The sequence below is a fragment of the Symphalangus syndactylus genome, chromosome 9 (genome assembly GCF_028878055.3).
Source record: "Symphalangus syndactylus isolate Jambi chromosome 9, NHGRI_mSymSyn1-v2.1_pri, whole genome shotgun sequence".
Taxonomy (NCBI): Eukaryota; Metazoa; Chordata; class Mammalia; order Primates; family Hylobatidae; genus Symphalangus; species Symphalangus syndactylus.
In genome coordinates, this window is record NC_072431.2 from 91,013,741 (window position 1) to 91,029,504 (window position 15,764).

A 15,764-nucleotide genomic window follows, 5' to 3' on the forward strand; every position below is an offset into this window, starting at 1 on the left:
TAAATATGGAAAGAAAGCCATTGAAAATGACTTTATTTTTTGTTTTTTTCCCCACCCATCAAGGCAGAAGTATCAGCATTTTTTTTTTTTTTTTTTTTTTTGCCCCTTTTAAAGTCAGGCTTGGAGCTTCCTGGCCCCTTCATGGCTCATTTATAATGCACGTTCATCTGGATTTTTGGTTTTGTTGCTCACTCCAAAGCACTTCTTATCAATCACAATGTGAAGTTGATACACAGATTTCCATGTAGCATAAAAAATATTTGCTAAAGGTCACTGAAAGTATGGCGATTATGACTCTAAATTTTTTTTACTGGTACTTTTAGCAAGATGATCCTATTTTTTGAATTAGTGAATTATATAACAACATTCACTCGCCCCTCCTATCCACACTAAACTTCAGGCAGGAACATATGCCAAATGTCCAAATTTTCCAGAACATGCCATTACAGACATTACTTAAGACTAGCAGATCACTCTTCACCAACAGAACTCTCTACGACACCTGGCACACAGCTGGGTGTTAGTCGTAGAATGTGGTGGCTCTGGGTTTTGTCTGCTCATTACCATGGCTCTATTTTTTTGTCTTCCAGTTCTTACGTGTATTCCTCTTTCAATCCTTGTGGTCCCACAGGGTCGTCAGAGTGAGGCCCCACCCTCCCCCCACAGACAGGAATGAGCCTGTGACCATGAATTTTTGTGCACCACCCTGCAGCACCAGTGCTTAGTTTAGAGAAGGGCGCATGATTCAAAGCCCTAGAGTCAATGGTTAGAGAATCCATCTGAGAAGGAAGCCAGGCAGGACAGGCTGATGACATCTTTGAAGCCACTGAATCCAGCTGTGCTTCAGGTCCACAACGGAACTTCCCATTAAGTCAAACAACACAGTATCTTTATGTGTAGGCAAGTTTCAGTTGGATTTCTATAACTTGCAACTAAAAGAGTCCCAATGAATACAATATGTCATTTGAAAAGTTAAAATAATCATCATATTAACCAATCTGTCTTGAACCCCTTCCTTTCCTTAACGTTTGGGGTTGTAACGTACAGTTTTTAAAATGCTGACAACTTAAATGACATATCTGAGTGTGAGACACACTTAGCCTAGAAGCTCATGTCAAACAATTATTTATTTTTTATGGTACAAATTAAAAGTGACAGATCTGAAGCTGTTAAGAAATACACAAAGTGCAGCTTTACTGACCATACAGATATTGCTCTAGATTAAGTACAGTTTTTTTTTTTTAAACATTAAGCAACCTGTGCAGATAAAATCAGCTTTGGTTTCAATGTCAGAGCAAGTAAGGAGCTTTTAAATATTCAGTTTGGCTTCTTGGTCACAAGTCTATCATGTCAACTTCTTGTCATGATGATTTTTCCAAAGCAACCCAGTCCTGTTTCCTGCCCTCCCTCCTGCTGCCTGCTCCGGGCATGGAGAAGCAGATCTCTTTGTGGTGCCTCACAAGTGACCCTGGTGACCAGTCTAGATCACAGCACACAGGACAAAAAAAAAAAATCACTTTCTTAACAACAAATAAACAAATGTGCCTCACATAATTTCAAGTTGAAGACAAGCAAATCACATGACAAAAAGCTCATTACAAAATGTTATCCAAACAGATTTTACAGTCAAACATTGAAATGAAAATCAATTTCCTTTATCTCAATTTTTTTTAAGCTTGGTCATTGACTGGGTAGAAGTAGAGTGCTGAGGTAAAACATTGATGAACAGTTTGTATTTCTTTTTTTTTTTCTTAAAATAGGAACAGTTTAGTATTGCGAGATTGTCAGCAACATTTAGCCATGTCTATACAATGTGCATATACCTACAAATATTGAGCTTTGGTCCAGCGTAGAGAAACGAGCAAAGGCATTTTACGATTTCTTTTTGGTTATAGCTTGAGTTCTTTGATACGCCTCTACTTGTTTTGTTTTGTTTTTTTCCTAGCTCCTTTTGCTTTTTTGTTCTCTCTTTTGTGTTGTATGTGTATGTGTGTGTGCATCTGTGTGATGACAACATAAAGAAGCCAAAACCTTGCAAATGCAATTAAAAGTTTCAACTGTTCAAAATATTTTCTTGGTTGAAAAAGAAAGAAAATCTATAAACAAGTGTAAAATGTAATATCCACTGTCATTTTTTTATGAAGTAATGAAGAAAATGCAGATGACAATAATTAAAAATTATGTGAGAAAAATACTGAAGCTTGAAATACAATCACATATGCCCAAAGTGGCTTTTATTTTTTGTGGGTGGCAACCTTAACCTTCAGTTCATGGAAACATAAAAGACACTTAAACGCTATTGGCATATGAAGTTGTTTACAAGTAGACATGAGAAATGTCATCATAAAATTAAGCAGTAGGTGTGGTCCCAAAGACTTATGAGTTACACAGTATAATTTATATTCCTAAGAATCTGTTCAGGCACCTTTTTATGCCTTGTAGCAAAAAATTTATCTGTAAAAAATTAATATAAGAAGCATTACAACACTTTATAAATAATTTATAAAACAATACAAAATTATAAAACTATAAAAAAATCACTGCACATGAATGGTGTTATGACTGTGGGATGAATATATTTCTTTTTTGTTCCACTCTGGAAGATTACTTTTATTTTATATTTTCCCTGTCCTAGTTAGACCCTCCCAATTATAGATCTCAGAACTGAGCAGACCTTATGTAACCACTGCCGGCATATATTTAAATATTTAGCATCCGTCATATGTTATCTTGTTAACTTCTCTTCGCAGGGAGCTTTTCTTGATGGAATTTGGAGCAGGTCCTAGGAGAATCCAAAATCTGTTTTAATCAATAAAGTTTTGGGTTTCTGGGTTGTCCATATTTGTGCAGTTTTTGAGGTGGTGAAAGGGGCTCTGTGATGTTGGCATTGAAGATCAAGTTAGCTGTGGTCCAGTTAGCATTGACTGGTAAAATGGAAACACCTTTACGAGTGACTTGTTCCACTTCCAGGATTCCTTTTAGAGTTTCCTTGTTGGTAGTCTTTTGATTGCTGCATGAATCATTGGAGGGGACAATTATACTGTAGCATTTACACAAACAGCAAAGGAGCCAACAGAAGAAACTCAAGCCCCCCGGGGAGAGGAAGTGTATTAGGGGAAGGAGATGGCATTTCTAATCAGTTGGGCAACTTGAGATTGGGTTTCTCTTTTTATGTCACAACTTACTTCTAGATAATACATTAGCATGATTATAAATTATGCATAAATATTTACATTTCAACAGCAAGCAAATTGACAGCTCTCTTTTGCCTGCTCCTTTAATGGAACACCATCTGCCTGTACCTGGGTGAAAACAACAGTGGCAGGTGCCAAGTGCTCACCTGCACAGCCGTCCTCACATCTCAACATGTCCTTCTTGCCTATTAGGTTATTGTGGCCCACAGATCTTTTAAGTTATTTTTTTAAAGGAAATAATCCTCTAGTTCTCACATTGTAGGCTATTCTGATGTGTTAGATAAGCTCCTTCTATATTTTTTTCTTTTGGTGGAAGCTTCTTCAAACTTCCTTTCCCCTGAAGAACCTGGCCTCCAATTCCAGTTGTTTAAATTTGCCCACCACCTTTCTGCTCCATTTATATATCCCGGAGAGTAATTATTCCCCCTGAAAAAAGTCTGCCATCGCTATTGGAGTGAAAGAAGTAGCAGAAAAGATGAGATTAACAGGATACACGATGGCCTTTAATGATCCAGTTGCTATCACTTTCTTTTTAGCCTGTTTCTTTGTGTGTGTGTTTATGGGTGTGTGCATGCCATGTGTGTATTTGACTGAAATCTTGAGACATTTCTTTGGCTATCAGACTTCTGAGAGAAATTGCTTTGCACAGAAGCATAACATAGATGTAAGTATTGAACCAAATGTGCAGCTTATGTTTATATTACAAAATTAGTTTTGGTCAGCTCTCCATGTACGTGGCCATCAGACTGAGAAAAATCCCAAGCTCTGGTGTGGACAGTGAGCACAATTACAGCTTATGCCAGTGTTGACAGTTCATTGAGCAAAGCCCTAGTTATTTTGGAGTCTCTCCTGCATTTCACTAGGATCTGAGTGGAAAAGACACTGCTCCTCCCCACTTCTGTGGCCTTCCAGCAGACCCTGGGAGCCACGCGCGAGGGAGATGGAGAAATGGAGGAAAAGAGAGAAATGCGAGCTCCATTTTCTTTTCTCAAACCCACAAGTCATAGTGAGAAAAAAGCAACAAATGCTTTGGCACACGATCCAGGATGCCCTCCTGTCAAAAAGAAAGACAAAGAAAAACGACCACCTTCCCCACCACCCCCACAAAAAAACCCAACAGTGAGCCTCACAGAATGGCTTCAACAATGGTACCCACCCCATGGGTGGAGACAATAGATGGGAAAGATGGAAGAAATCAGGCTTCCTATTGTTCTGTTAGTACAAATGTAAAAATTTGTAACACAACTTTACGCGCGGAGAAGCGTAGACGAACGATCGCGTTGCAATGCCATGTTTCTGACTTTGGTTAATAGGTTTCATAGTGAATCAGCACTTAGTACCTGAAGGGGTGCAGTCCTTCCTCCAGGTGGCAGGCTTGTATTCGCTTTGAACAGATCAAAGTTTTTGTTCCTTCGTTGTTGGTTTTTGGTTTAGTTTTTTTTTTTCTTTTTCCTTAAAATGTGTTCACATTTTCATAATATACAGAAAAAAGTACGTGGTTATTTGGTTTGCTTTAAGTCCATTAAAAAAGTGGCTTTGGGGGAGACAGGTGGGGGAAGGGAACTATCCTACCACACACACCTTCAGTGTGGTGTATTCCTTGTTTAAAAATTTTCAAAAAATTTTCTTTTTTCCTTTTCGGAAAACCAACGGACAAGTAGAAACCATTCTGTCCACTTGGTAGTTTTCTTAGTCTTTTACTTACAAGGGTAATGATGACTGGGGCTATTTTTAAATTAAATTAAATTTTGTTGTTGTTGTTGTTGTGGAGACCCAAGGGTGGAGTTTAGTTTCTGTGAATTTTGCTTCTGATTATGGGTGGGCATCTCTTTAGGAGTTTTCTTCCAGAGAGTCTGTTAAGGGCTCCAAAGGGACTGCCGTGGCCGGCTCGTGCTGTTTTAAGCGTTTAATTGTGTTCTTCAGGGCTTGCCTCTTATTGCAGAACCAAACTCTAACTACTTCTCGATCATAGTTCAGCTTCTCAGCAATTTCGGTCATTTCCTGCCCAGAGGGATGTGTGTTCTTCTCAAAGTGGGCATTGAGGATCTCAAGGGCCTGGGGTGTGAAGGAGGTGCGCCGCTTGCGCTTTTTGGATGGTTCACTCCCGATAAACTCGGTCAGGTTCTGCATACCTGCTCGATGGCGGGCCTCAGCCTCAGCCATCCACCGCTCAAGCACCGGCTTGATCTTCTGGGCACTTTTAGGGGTGATGTCCAGCTTTTCAAACCTGGCAGGATACAAAAGGCCAGGGTTCAGTTTGGCTGTCAGACTGCTAGCTATAGTGTTCTCTTGGGCTTCCTGTGGTAGGAAAAAGTGGCTTCTCAGGATGGTGTGTCTGGGGGGGAAAATTGAGAAAGAACAGTCTTACACTGAGTCCTCTGCCAGGGTGGGCCTCCTGCCTGCCTGCCTGACTGCCTGGCAGGGCGAATTCACTGCAGGTTAATAGCCAGCTGCAAGGTAGCCAGCCCTGCCCAAGCCAGCGCCCACCCTCCCAGCGTGCTCCATGCCAGACCATGCAAACCACACAGGTGCACAGACAGGGGTGAGGAGAAGCAGAGACAGCAGGATGCATGAGCTATCATAACATATCATAGGCACGCAAACAACTCACAGGCCTTTTCCCTATAAACTCTGAGATCTAAGCATTTATTTTAATAGTACCAGCTCCGTTTCTCCAGTCCTCAGACTCCTGAAGGCAAAAATTAACACTAGGAAGTGACATCAAAGATGACAGTTGTCACATTATTTCATTTAAAATGATTCTTTACAGGTTTTCCATTTGGCTTGCTTTAAATTACCCCCATTGACTTGGTTATAAAAATGTTATTGCTATTATCATAGTCACTGATGGCCATTGGGACTTTTTTATGGCTCTCTTTTTATCTCTCTTTTGTGTCTCATTTTGACTTCTCTCTCTTTTTCTCTCTCTGGGAACAAACAATTTTCACCATATGTAAGTTAACAACATGCCCTTTTTCCAGGTAAAACATAACCCATTGCTACTTTCCTGTTCTGGCTCAAACAGCTGGACACATTGTAATTACTATAAAACACCCCACCTCTGGGTGTGCTAAGGCCACCTCCTGCCTTCCAAACACCATCCGGCGTAATGGTGTACTTTTGCACCAGGGCACCAAGCTGTGTTTAATGTGTGATATCTGCAAACGGTACTTGAATGATATCATTTTCTGTAAATGAGGTCTTCTATATATCAACTGCCATCAGCAATTCTTTGCTACGTTGACTTTAAAAAATATGAAGCATCTTGGACAAAATTACATAGAGTGTTTTAAGAAGTCGCCCTGGTACCAAACCCACACTCGCTCTCCATGAAGTACAAAAAAAGTAGGAATTCCTTTTATTCATTTGTTTGTTTATTCTAAATCCAAATTCACAACTCTCCAGTATGACAGCTTTGGATACACAGAATTCTCCTCTCCCTTCTACAGTGTCCCCTGCTGTTGAAAAACTTCTGACTACAGAGTGTATTTTATTACAATGGTCTGTTCTCATAGAGCTAAACTGAGCCCATGCTACTCAGAATATGTTTTGTAAGGATGCTTGCAAAAGGACAGAAAAGGATAGGCTTTCTTTATGTGCCACAATCTTTTTTTTGGCAGCACATTTTAGATCTCTTATAATGTGATAAGCAGCACAAACAGAATCAAATTTTAATGCAATTTCCATAGCATTCCCTTCCATGTAGAACTCAAGGGTTATTTGTTTATTTTTGAAAAACCCAGCTTCCAGTACTAGTCAAGGAGGGAAGGAGTACATTTGCTTTCAATACAGAGTGAACTGATCATTTAATGTTATTTAATGAACTTGTCCTTTATGGCAAGCTCCTCAAAAGCTCTCATTGTTGTGCTAATTTGCCACATACCACATTTTGCCATCGTTTGCCATAAAATCCCCAAAGCTTCAATATTTGATAGTGTGACAACAGGCTTTACAGTGTCAAGGCACGAGGGGATAGAGGTTGTGATAGGGCTGATCAGTGAATTGGTAATGCTTTTTTCTCTGTGCCTCTGATAAGGAGGGATTTAAAGCAGCTCCTAGGAGTCACTGCAGCTAATGAGGGACAAGCGATGCCTGAGTGTGCAGGCTCCAAAGCAGGTTCCTCACTACCCTTTGAATTCACTTAAATTGTTCCAATATAAGATCTCGGTCTTTCTTTCTTTTCTTGGTAGATAGCTCCTAAAATGATCTCACTGAAATACTGGAAGCTAGAGAAAGGCCCAAAAGTCAAGGCATCAGACATGTTCTATTATACTAGGAATTCCCAAAGTCTCCACATTTCAGCCATAGCTTTTTTGACCTCTCTCTGGGGTAGACTTTAGAAATCAACATACTTGATTGGGAATGCCCAAGAAGTGCTAAGTGTATGAGTTAAACATTAGCCAGCACTTATATCAATAAAAGGAAATCACGTTTTAGGACTAAAAATAAGCTAAACAGGAATTTGCCACCAATAGAAAATTGGCAACAACTTAAAAACCTGTGGCTGCCTTTATCCCAAGGCTGTCAAGATGAAACAAAATTAACGTTTCCCAACAGGGAGCAATGGTATTCATATCATGGATGCTGTTTGTTAGTGTTGATGCTTCTGTACATGTTGTTTGGAATAACATATACAAGCCTTGAAACAAATTTCCCAGCAGTAGTATCCTTGTATAGACTGAATAAAGGTTATTTTCTACAGGGAGGTATCTTATAAGAAAAAACAGTAGGGGAGGCCATAGAAGTGAGAGGATCCTATGGTGCTTTTTGTATTTAACAACAATCAATGGGTTTTATGGAAAATCATTGAGCAAAATGTGAGCTGCAAGCTACTACCCCATACTGATGTTATTTATAACCTTAGTCTTAAACTGCAGGAAAAGTACACTTCCGTCCTTTGGGGAATACATTAAAAGTATAAAGAGCAGATAAAAAGACAGCATTTCATGGATCGCCAAGAACAAAATCCACTTAAATGAGTTTAGAGTTGGTTTCTTGGCTTTTCCTGATGGAGGAGGACTCATAAGGTATTGCCCAAGAGGAAAAAGCTCTTACCGAAGTGCCTTTGTTACCTCATGCATAAACATGGGATTAGTGCAACACACACATGCATGCACGGGGCCTGCTTCTGACCACTTAACCCGGATCAACTTGAACACAACCAAGGCCAGATTCTGTTATTCATTTATTTAATTTGCAGGAGATGAGCAAGGTTAGGCCAGATTCTCACTACCCTTTTCTGAGCCGTTTAAAGCAGCCGCCGCTTCTTTTATTTTTTATTTCTTATAAATGTGCCTTTAAAGCTGTGTCTGGGAAGGCAAGTTAAAACCTTCAAGGTCACAAGATAGTTAATTTTTTTTTTAAATGTGTGTTTTCTTGGCAAATCCTGATAGCCATCTCTGGGCAGAAATAGCGAAGGTGTTAACACAAATTAGGAATGGCAGCTTTACAACATTTGCTCGGAATATCTATGTGCAGACAAAGTCGGTGGCTCTCAGCTGCATAGGAGTGTGGGCCCAGCAGGAAGGCCCCTGACCCCAGGGTAGTGTATTTCCAATGAGACTGCCTTGGAAGTTCTTTGTGAGTTGACAGGAGTTATCAAGCCAGGACCCCCAAATATGCTTCAGCAGCGTCGTTTGCATCAAGATCACCAATCCCAACATAAAGCTTCCCCCAAACTTTATTCCCACTCTCTGCCCCTCCAGCTTTGCCCACCCGACGAAGAAAAGCTGAACCGCAAGAACAAATGAGGCCCAGGTCGGCTAGAAGAGGTGACAGCATGCAGGCGCGGGTTACCTGCAGATGGCCGACTGGCTGTACGCGGGGCCCTCTGTAGCACTGAGAGCCTGTCCCACCTGAGTCTGGGTCAGGCCAAGGGACAGGCGCCGGATTTTAAAAGCTTTGGCAAACTCTCGGATCTCCTCCAGATTAACCCCATCCACCTCACCCGCTGCCGTTTGAGGATCTGTGGAGATGTTTTTAAAAATAGGATCAATACGTCAACACACAGCCGAGCAATATCTGTTTATTACGGTTTATAAGAAAGTGGCTCTCTTTAACAGCAGAGCAGTGAAGAAACCAACCTCAGAGAATGTTCTCTTTGTCTCCCAGGTGAGACACCCAAGACTCCATCCTCAACTCATTACACCTCCACAAATCATCCTTCAAGATGTTTCTGTACCAGATAAAACCACAGCTTGTTCACACTGCCACTTCCCCAATACCAGAGCATGTTCCTTAGGGCTTAACAAATAACAGCCAGCACTGGGAGGCACTTGCTATGGGGATGCGACTCCATTTTGCCCACAAATATGTTCAAATATTGTGCAAAAATATAAAAATGGAAAGGTTTCCATTTGAAATGTTTTAATTAGTATATTTAATGCTAAAAATTGCTCTTGAAGAAAATAGTATTTTGTATTTTTCTTTCACCTGATCGCCAAAGCAGCCAGGCTAACAGCTAGGCTAACAGATGATAATGTTGCCTAATTTCTTACGTTCACATTAGTCCCTCAGAAGGGCATGCTTATGAAACTGCGAGAATGATATTGTCTTTCCCCCGCCCCCCCATAGCAGTTTACTGACACAGATGCCTTTGTCCCCTGAAAGGGCACGTAATAAAAAATGCCTACCACAGGAAAGCTCCTTTGGTGCCGGATAACGCGATCAATTTAGGACTTATCAAGGGAAATGACACAACAGCTGGAGAATGAAACTTTTTCCCCCCTGGCTACTGATCCCTGGATAAATGAAAGCGTACACCAAGCTGGAGACAGCATGGGTTGGGGATGGTGGAAGATTTCAAAGTGCTACTCAATCCTGCCTGTAGCGAAGCCATTCTCCCTGTGAGCTCACTCTATTGTTCTTCACCTCATTCCTCGGACTTAGGTGAAAAGTTTTTCTCTTCCCTTTTCTGCACAATAGCCCATCAATTTCAGTAAATTTGAGTACTTGTCCAAGGACTGTGGCAGACTATATTACTCTTCTGGGCTGAGAACTATGGAAACTCTAGTTGTCGTGAAACAAAACAAAACAAAACAAAACCCACAAAACCAGAATATTTGCATGCCAAAGGCTCATTTTCAAGGACTTTTAAATAAATATGTTAATATCTGTGGGCAGCTTGGAGCTTCATGTACAGATTTTCTCATTACTGGGGAGGAATTTTCTCCAGCCTAAGGAAAATGGACTCTGTCAACAGAATCAGCAAAACAGGTATAGATTGTCTTTTATCTTCACATTAAAACAACAACAACAAAAGTCCTGTAGAATGTCATTACTCATAATTTTGTTGTAGAAAGATTGGAAAGTGGTACAACTACTGCAATCAGTCTAAGTATTTTTGAAAAGTAACTTCTGGGAGTCTGGAGTGGAGGGAGGGGCAATATCAGAAACAGTTCCAGCCTCTATGGAGTTTACAGTCTATAGGGGGTTGGCATCCAATGCTAATGCAGAAGAAACAATTAGAGAAAAGTATCAGGCAGCGTATAATCAAGAACTAATGATATGACATCCACACCAGGTGTGCAGAGACAGGAGAGAGGAGAGGAGGGAGGATTCATCTAGGTCTTCCCAATGGGCAGCTTTCAGAGAATGAAGGAGCCATATAGTCTGGTCAGTGGTGACAGCGTGCACACAGGCAGAAATGCAGGGAAGAGCAGGGCACCGTGGGGACCTGTAAGGTTGGTAGGGTGAAGCAGGAGTTCGTGCTAGGAGTAGTGAATATTTCAGTGTAGCACATTGAGAATCTATGAGCACGGGCGGGGCAGGGGTGGGCAGTGACTATAAAACTGGTTTGTCTGTTAAGATGAATGGAAATCCTGTTTTTTTCTCCCAAAACTACTCCTAGAAGGCAGGCAACCCTTGGCTAATGAGATTTGTTCGGGTCGTCCCCAGCGGAGGCTGCGCTCTGGATTCCAAACCCCACGAGCACATCAGCCTGGAGCTGCTTCCGGGCTCGCTAAGGATTGTGGGAGCTCACTTCGGCAGTCGCAGTCTCGAGCCCTTTTTTTCTTTCCCCGTGAAAAAAATCCCTAGAGCAAAAGTTGCAAATGAGCAGTGTGCAAATAAAACCCAGCTTTCCTAGTGTTTACATAAAAAAAAATTACTTGCTAACTTGTAAACATTTATTTCTAAAGGAAAATCTTCATTTCCCAAATTCTTCTGAAATGTTAGATTTGGCTGCCCCGGATGTACATTTGCACTTGGTAATGTCCAATGGGCTGGAACTGATTCTGGCTGCTCTTTCAGCTCCTCCTCATGTTCACACCACCCAGCCTCCAACCTGCTGCCTGCTCAGCCCGTTTTGTGACCCTGCGTTTAAAGCATGCGTTTCCAATGAGGCTGATATTGGTTCTGAGGGGGAGGCAGGAAAAGTCTTAGTACAATGATGTGGTCCCCCAAAGGGCCATAGTACATCAACAGAGCAGATGTGCAATATATCTGTGGTATTCAAATGTTATGGGGGGCGTGGGGTGGGGAGGAAGGAGGGCAATTAAGATAAAAACAAAACAAAACAAAACACCTAAAAATGCTCCTTGCAGGGGGAGTGGGGTGATAATAAAACAATAGCTGAGAAACTCTGGTTTAGAGCAGAGGGTACAGAATGGTATAGTGAGAGAGGGATCTGGCCTCTCTGAGAGAGGGAAGAAGGGTTTGGCAGTCTTGCAAGGGTGTGAGCATGGAGGTTTGAAACTGAAAAAATGGAAAGCCGGAGACGTTCCATGTAACAATATCACTTTTAAGACTGTGATTTTCTTAATTTGGCAGGTATAAGAGTCACCGCTTTGGGCCCAGGGATGTGCATTTTTAACAAGTAACACAAGCGATTCTGATGCAGGGGATCTGCTAACAACTACAGAAAGAAATCCTCCTTTTGGCCCTGGCTTGACCAAGTCTGGGTGTGGCGCCCTTTGTGTGCCATTGTCTTTACTGATCCTTTACCATTATTCAGCAGGCTTCACTACATAGAAAACTTGCTCTCTCACCTGTATAGGACTGATGGGCCCGACAGGTCTGTTGAGGAGGGGCTCCGGAGCAGCCATCCCACCCTGGCCCTTTCCTTACCTGACTGTCACTACTTATGGCAAGTGGCCAAGATCTGGGAATCAGCGGGCTGGGAAAGTAAAATTTTTGCCTTTATTAGCCCCATCTCTAGATCAGCTAGATTCAGTTGGATTAACCAGTATGTGAGGGGCAGGTCTTTAATCTGGAAGGGTTTCCATGGTCTACTCCAGTCTCAAGGCCTATGTTGCCACCAGACTGTGGCACAGGATTGGGCAGCCCAATGACTTGGGATGACATTTTATGTAAATGTGTCCTCTCATCTTTCTTCCCTTCCTCTGCTGTCTCTATTGTTTACGTGTCCTTACTAGTTCCTTGAGACTATCAACTAAATCTGTATGTGTGATCATGCAGGCTGCTTTTTGTCAGATCACTGACAATAACCAGAGTTGAAAAGGAAGCTGTGGACTTTTAAGCCTGTGTGCATTGATGGTGTTGTGTGGATTATCAAACTTTCACTTTAAAGCTCAGAGGGATGGAAGCCTGGGCTGCTGAGCCCAGTATCTTCCATGAGGCCCCCAAGAAAGAGTTATTCCACCAGGAAATTGAATTCCTTCTTCTTCCTCTGACAGTTTCCACTCTTGTATTTTCTCCTGGTTCTACTTAGCTCCGTGATAAAATAGAAATTCTTATGAAATTTAAACAGGGTGATGGTCTATTGGACAAAGTAGCATCTCTCTGCAAAATTTGTTGATTGCCAGAGGTGAACACTCAGATTTCTTTATGTTAGTGTTCTTATCCATAAAACTCAGATGGCAAAATGTTATTGTTACCGTTTTGCTCCATGGGTTGTAAGACTACAAAAGTCTTCCCATTCAAAATGGGGTCCACTTCTAGATAAACATTAGCTTTACCCTGATTACTACATGTGGGACTTGTCTTCACACTTTGGGAGAATTCATTAGAGGCTGTCTGTAAGATGTTTTGAATTCATCAAAAGACTAATGCTCTTTTTTAATCCCAAAGTTTCTGTCCTAAACTCTTGAGGTTGTTTCCCTGGGAGAATAGTTTCCCTTCCTTAAGGAATATATACTTTTTGGCTTGAAAAGGGGAAATAAGAGGTGATTGTGATAAATAAAGTCCTCCCTGGAATGCTCCCTCAGCTCAGAATTTCACATTCTGTCCTGGGATAGGTCAATCTGGCTTTCTGTCATCTATTCTCCTGGCTCTGGGGAGGTTGGGTTCATTTTAAGGATGAATCTGAAGGCCACCTTGATGGGAACTTCAGGTAAAGTCCTCAGATCTCTTACAAGTTGGATCCAGCACTTTTAACCAGCTCTAGGGAAACTCAATCTTGGGTTTCTGTGGAGGGTGGAGGAAATTACATCTTTTATAGAAGCTTGCTCCAGATTACATGAGCCTGATATATTAAAGACAGGGCCAGAAAGTAATAGCAATTATGGCCAGGGTCCACCCTGAGTCTGACACTTGATCAACTTATAGAGGAATTAACTGGCCTGGGGACTTAGGCTAACATGGCATTGAAAATTGGCAGTGACTCATAAATATAATGATGATGTTTCCAAAATCAAGCCTGGGATGCATGGACTGAAAGTAAAAAAGATTTTCATGGGTGCTAAATGCAAACTGTGTGAAAACAAACCTGCTTTGTAGAATCTGGTTGCGTGGTCACTGGGCACATACTGAATTGAATGCTCAGGATGCATCAGTCAGAACAGAGTTTTGCTTTATTTTGCTGTTTGTTTGTTGTTTAAATTTAGCTCCTTCCCACTCTTAGCCCGGACATCAGTGTAAGGTGCTGCTAAATGGGTTGAATAGTCACCATGCATCAACATCATCTTTCTATGATTCCTGATTTGTGGGATTGTTATGAGAGTAATATACACCTTTAAAGAAGCATCCAAAGGTATGAATTAATTAACTATCTTAGTAAATAGCTGTCTGCTTTTTAGTGCTATTCTCACAGCAAATAATGGGCATATTTACCACATATTTCTGAGAAATAGGAAGCCATCTGGGAGTCTGCAATGCAATTTGGGAGAACAGTATTTTTGCAATATGGTGACCTCTTTGGGATGTAGAAAATGGCATGGATTGTGAATCAGGGGTTTCACTGTGCTATATGCCATCAGCATGCAACTTTAAGTTCACTTTATAGTTTTGTTTTTTTTTCTGGAACTAACTATAAGTCATTTGGTGTCTAAGGATCGAGCTTAGGTGTTTAGAAAACATATACTGGAAAAAATCCAGCAAGTAATCAAAACCCTAAATCTACCTATTTCTAAGCAGTACACTGCAAATCTTAAACCTAACTGGGACATTTGTCAAGTACTTGTTTGACTTTTCTTCTGACTTTCTAAAAACCCTGCTTATAAAAACTATATCCACCTCTGATGATTATGGAGACTGAGCAAGATTTAACACAAGGCAAGATGTGCAGGTGCTATAAATAAGTATTGTGCAGATTTTCTAATAAGTATGCATCTTTGGTAATTCTGAGCCCAGACGTGCTGTTCTTTGCATATGAACATCTTGTATCATTACTAAGGTATTAACCCAGCATTCTCTTGCTTGTAGTGGGCAAGACTTTTGTATGATCCACCTATTCTAGTTCATCTGGCATATGGCAGGTTAGCCAACACTAGGATGACAGTCTTTGACAACGACATGGAGGAGTCATTGGCCATGGTTTTGACCAAAGTTTTGGTGATATTGTGATGTAATAAGATATATATATATATCCCTGGTCTTCATCCTTGGTTCCTGGCACAGCGCTCATAAGACTTTTATAATTTCCTAACAAATAGGGGTGCTAGGAGCATCTTCTGTTCTAATATTTAGTCTTTGACCCCACTTCCTGACACAGAGTTCCTAAATCCTTTGGAATGTCCTGGATGATAGAAGCATCTTTTGTTCTAATGAGGTGACTCTTAGGGGCTCCTGGATAGCTTCATGGTAGTGGCTGGTCATCAGAAAGACAAAGCCATGATTAGAAGCTTGAAGCTTTTAGCCCCACCTCCATTCTTTAGGGAGAGAAGAGGGGCTGGAGATTGAGTTAATAATCAATCATGTCTACATGATGCAGCTGCCACAAAAATCACTAAGGTATGGAATTCGGAGAGCTTCCAAGTTGGTGAAAACATCCACATTCCGAGAGAGTGGTGCACTCCAACTCTATAGGGACAGAAATTCCTGCATTTGGAATCCTTCCAGACCTTGCCCTGTGTACCTCTTCATCTAGCTGTTCATCTGTATTCTTTATCATATCCTTTATAGTAAACCAGTAGATGTATTTCTCTGAGTTCTGTGAGCCATCATAGCAAATTATGGAACCAGAGTGATATGATTCATGTACTATTCATTCTGTAGTTGGTTTTGAGACAGAAGGGATTTAACTAAACAACATGCTCAAAATTTGTGGCAACTCTTAAGTCCAGCAAGGGGTTAGGGCAAAGTGCGACCCCTAGTGGTACTGTTAGACTCTCCTGGCCTGCAGAGACAACTGTGGAGCTAGCATGGTGTCATTCAGTTTCTGCATATGGGTTT

The 15,764-nt window shown here is 41.2% G+C and overlaps 1 protein-coding gene across 1 annotated transcript in view; it reads right to left on the bottom strand.

Moving 5' to 3' along the window:
* Positions 1–2,207: 2,207 nt before the first annotated feature.
* The window catches only part of POU6F2 (POU class 6 homeobox 2), a 492,070-nt gene continuing 478,513 nt past the window's right edge, over positions 2,208–15,764 (bottom strand). Inside the window, exons 9-10 of the mRNA XM_055293368.2 lie at positions 8,991–9,159; positions 2,208–5,529 (exon numbers count right to left, since the gene is read on the bottom strand). Coding sequence (XP_055149343.1) covers positions 5,025–5,529; positions 8,991–9,159 — 674 coding nt within the window. The 3' untranslated portion in view covers positions 2,208–5,024. The remainder of the gene's footprint in view (positions 5,530–8,990; positions 9,160–15,764) is intronic.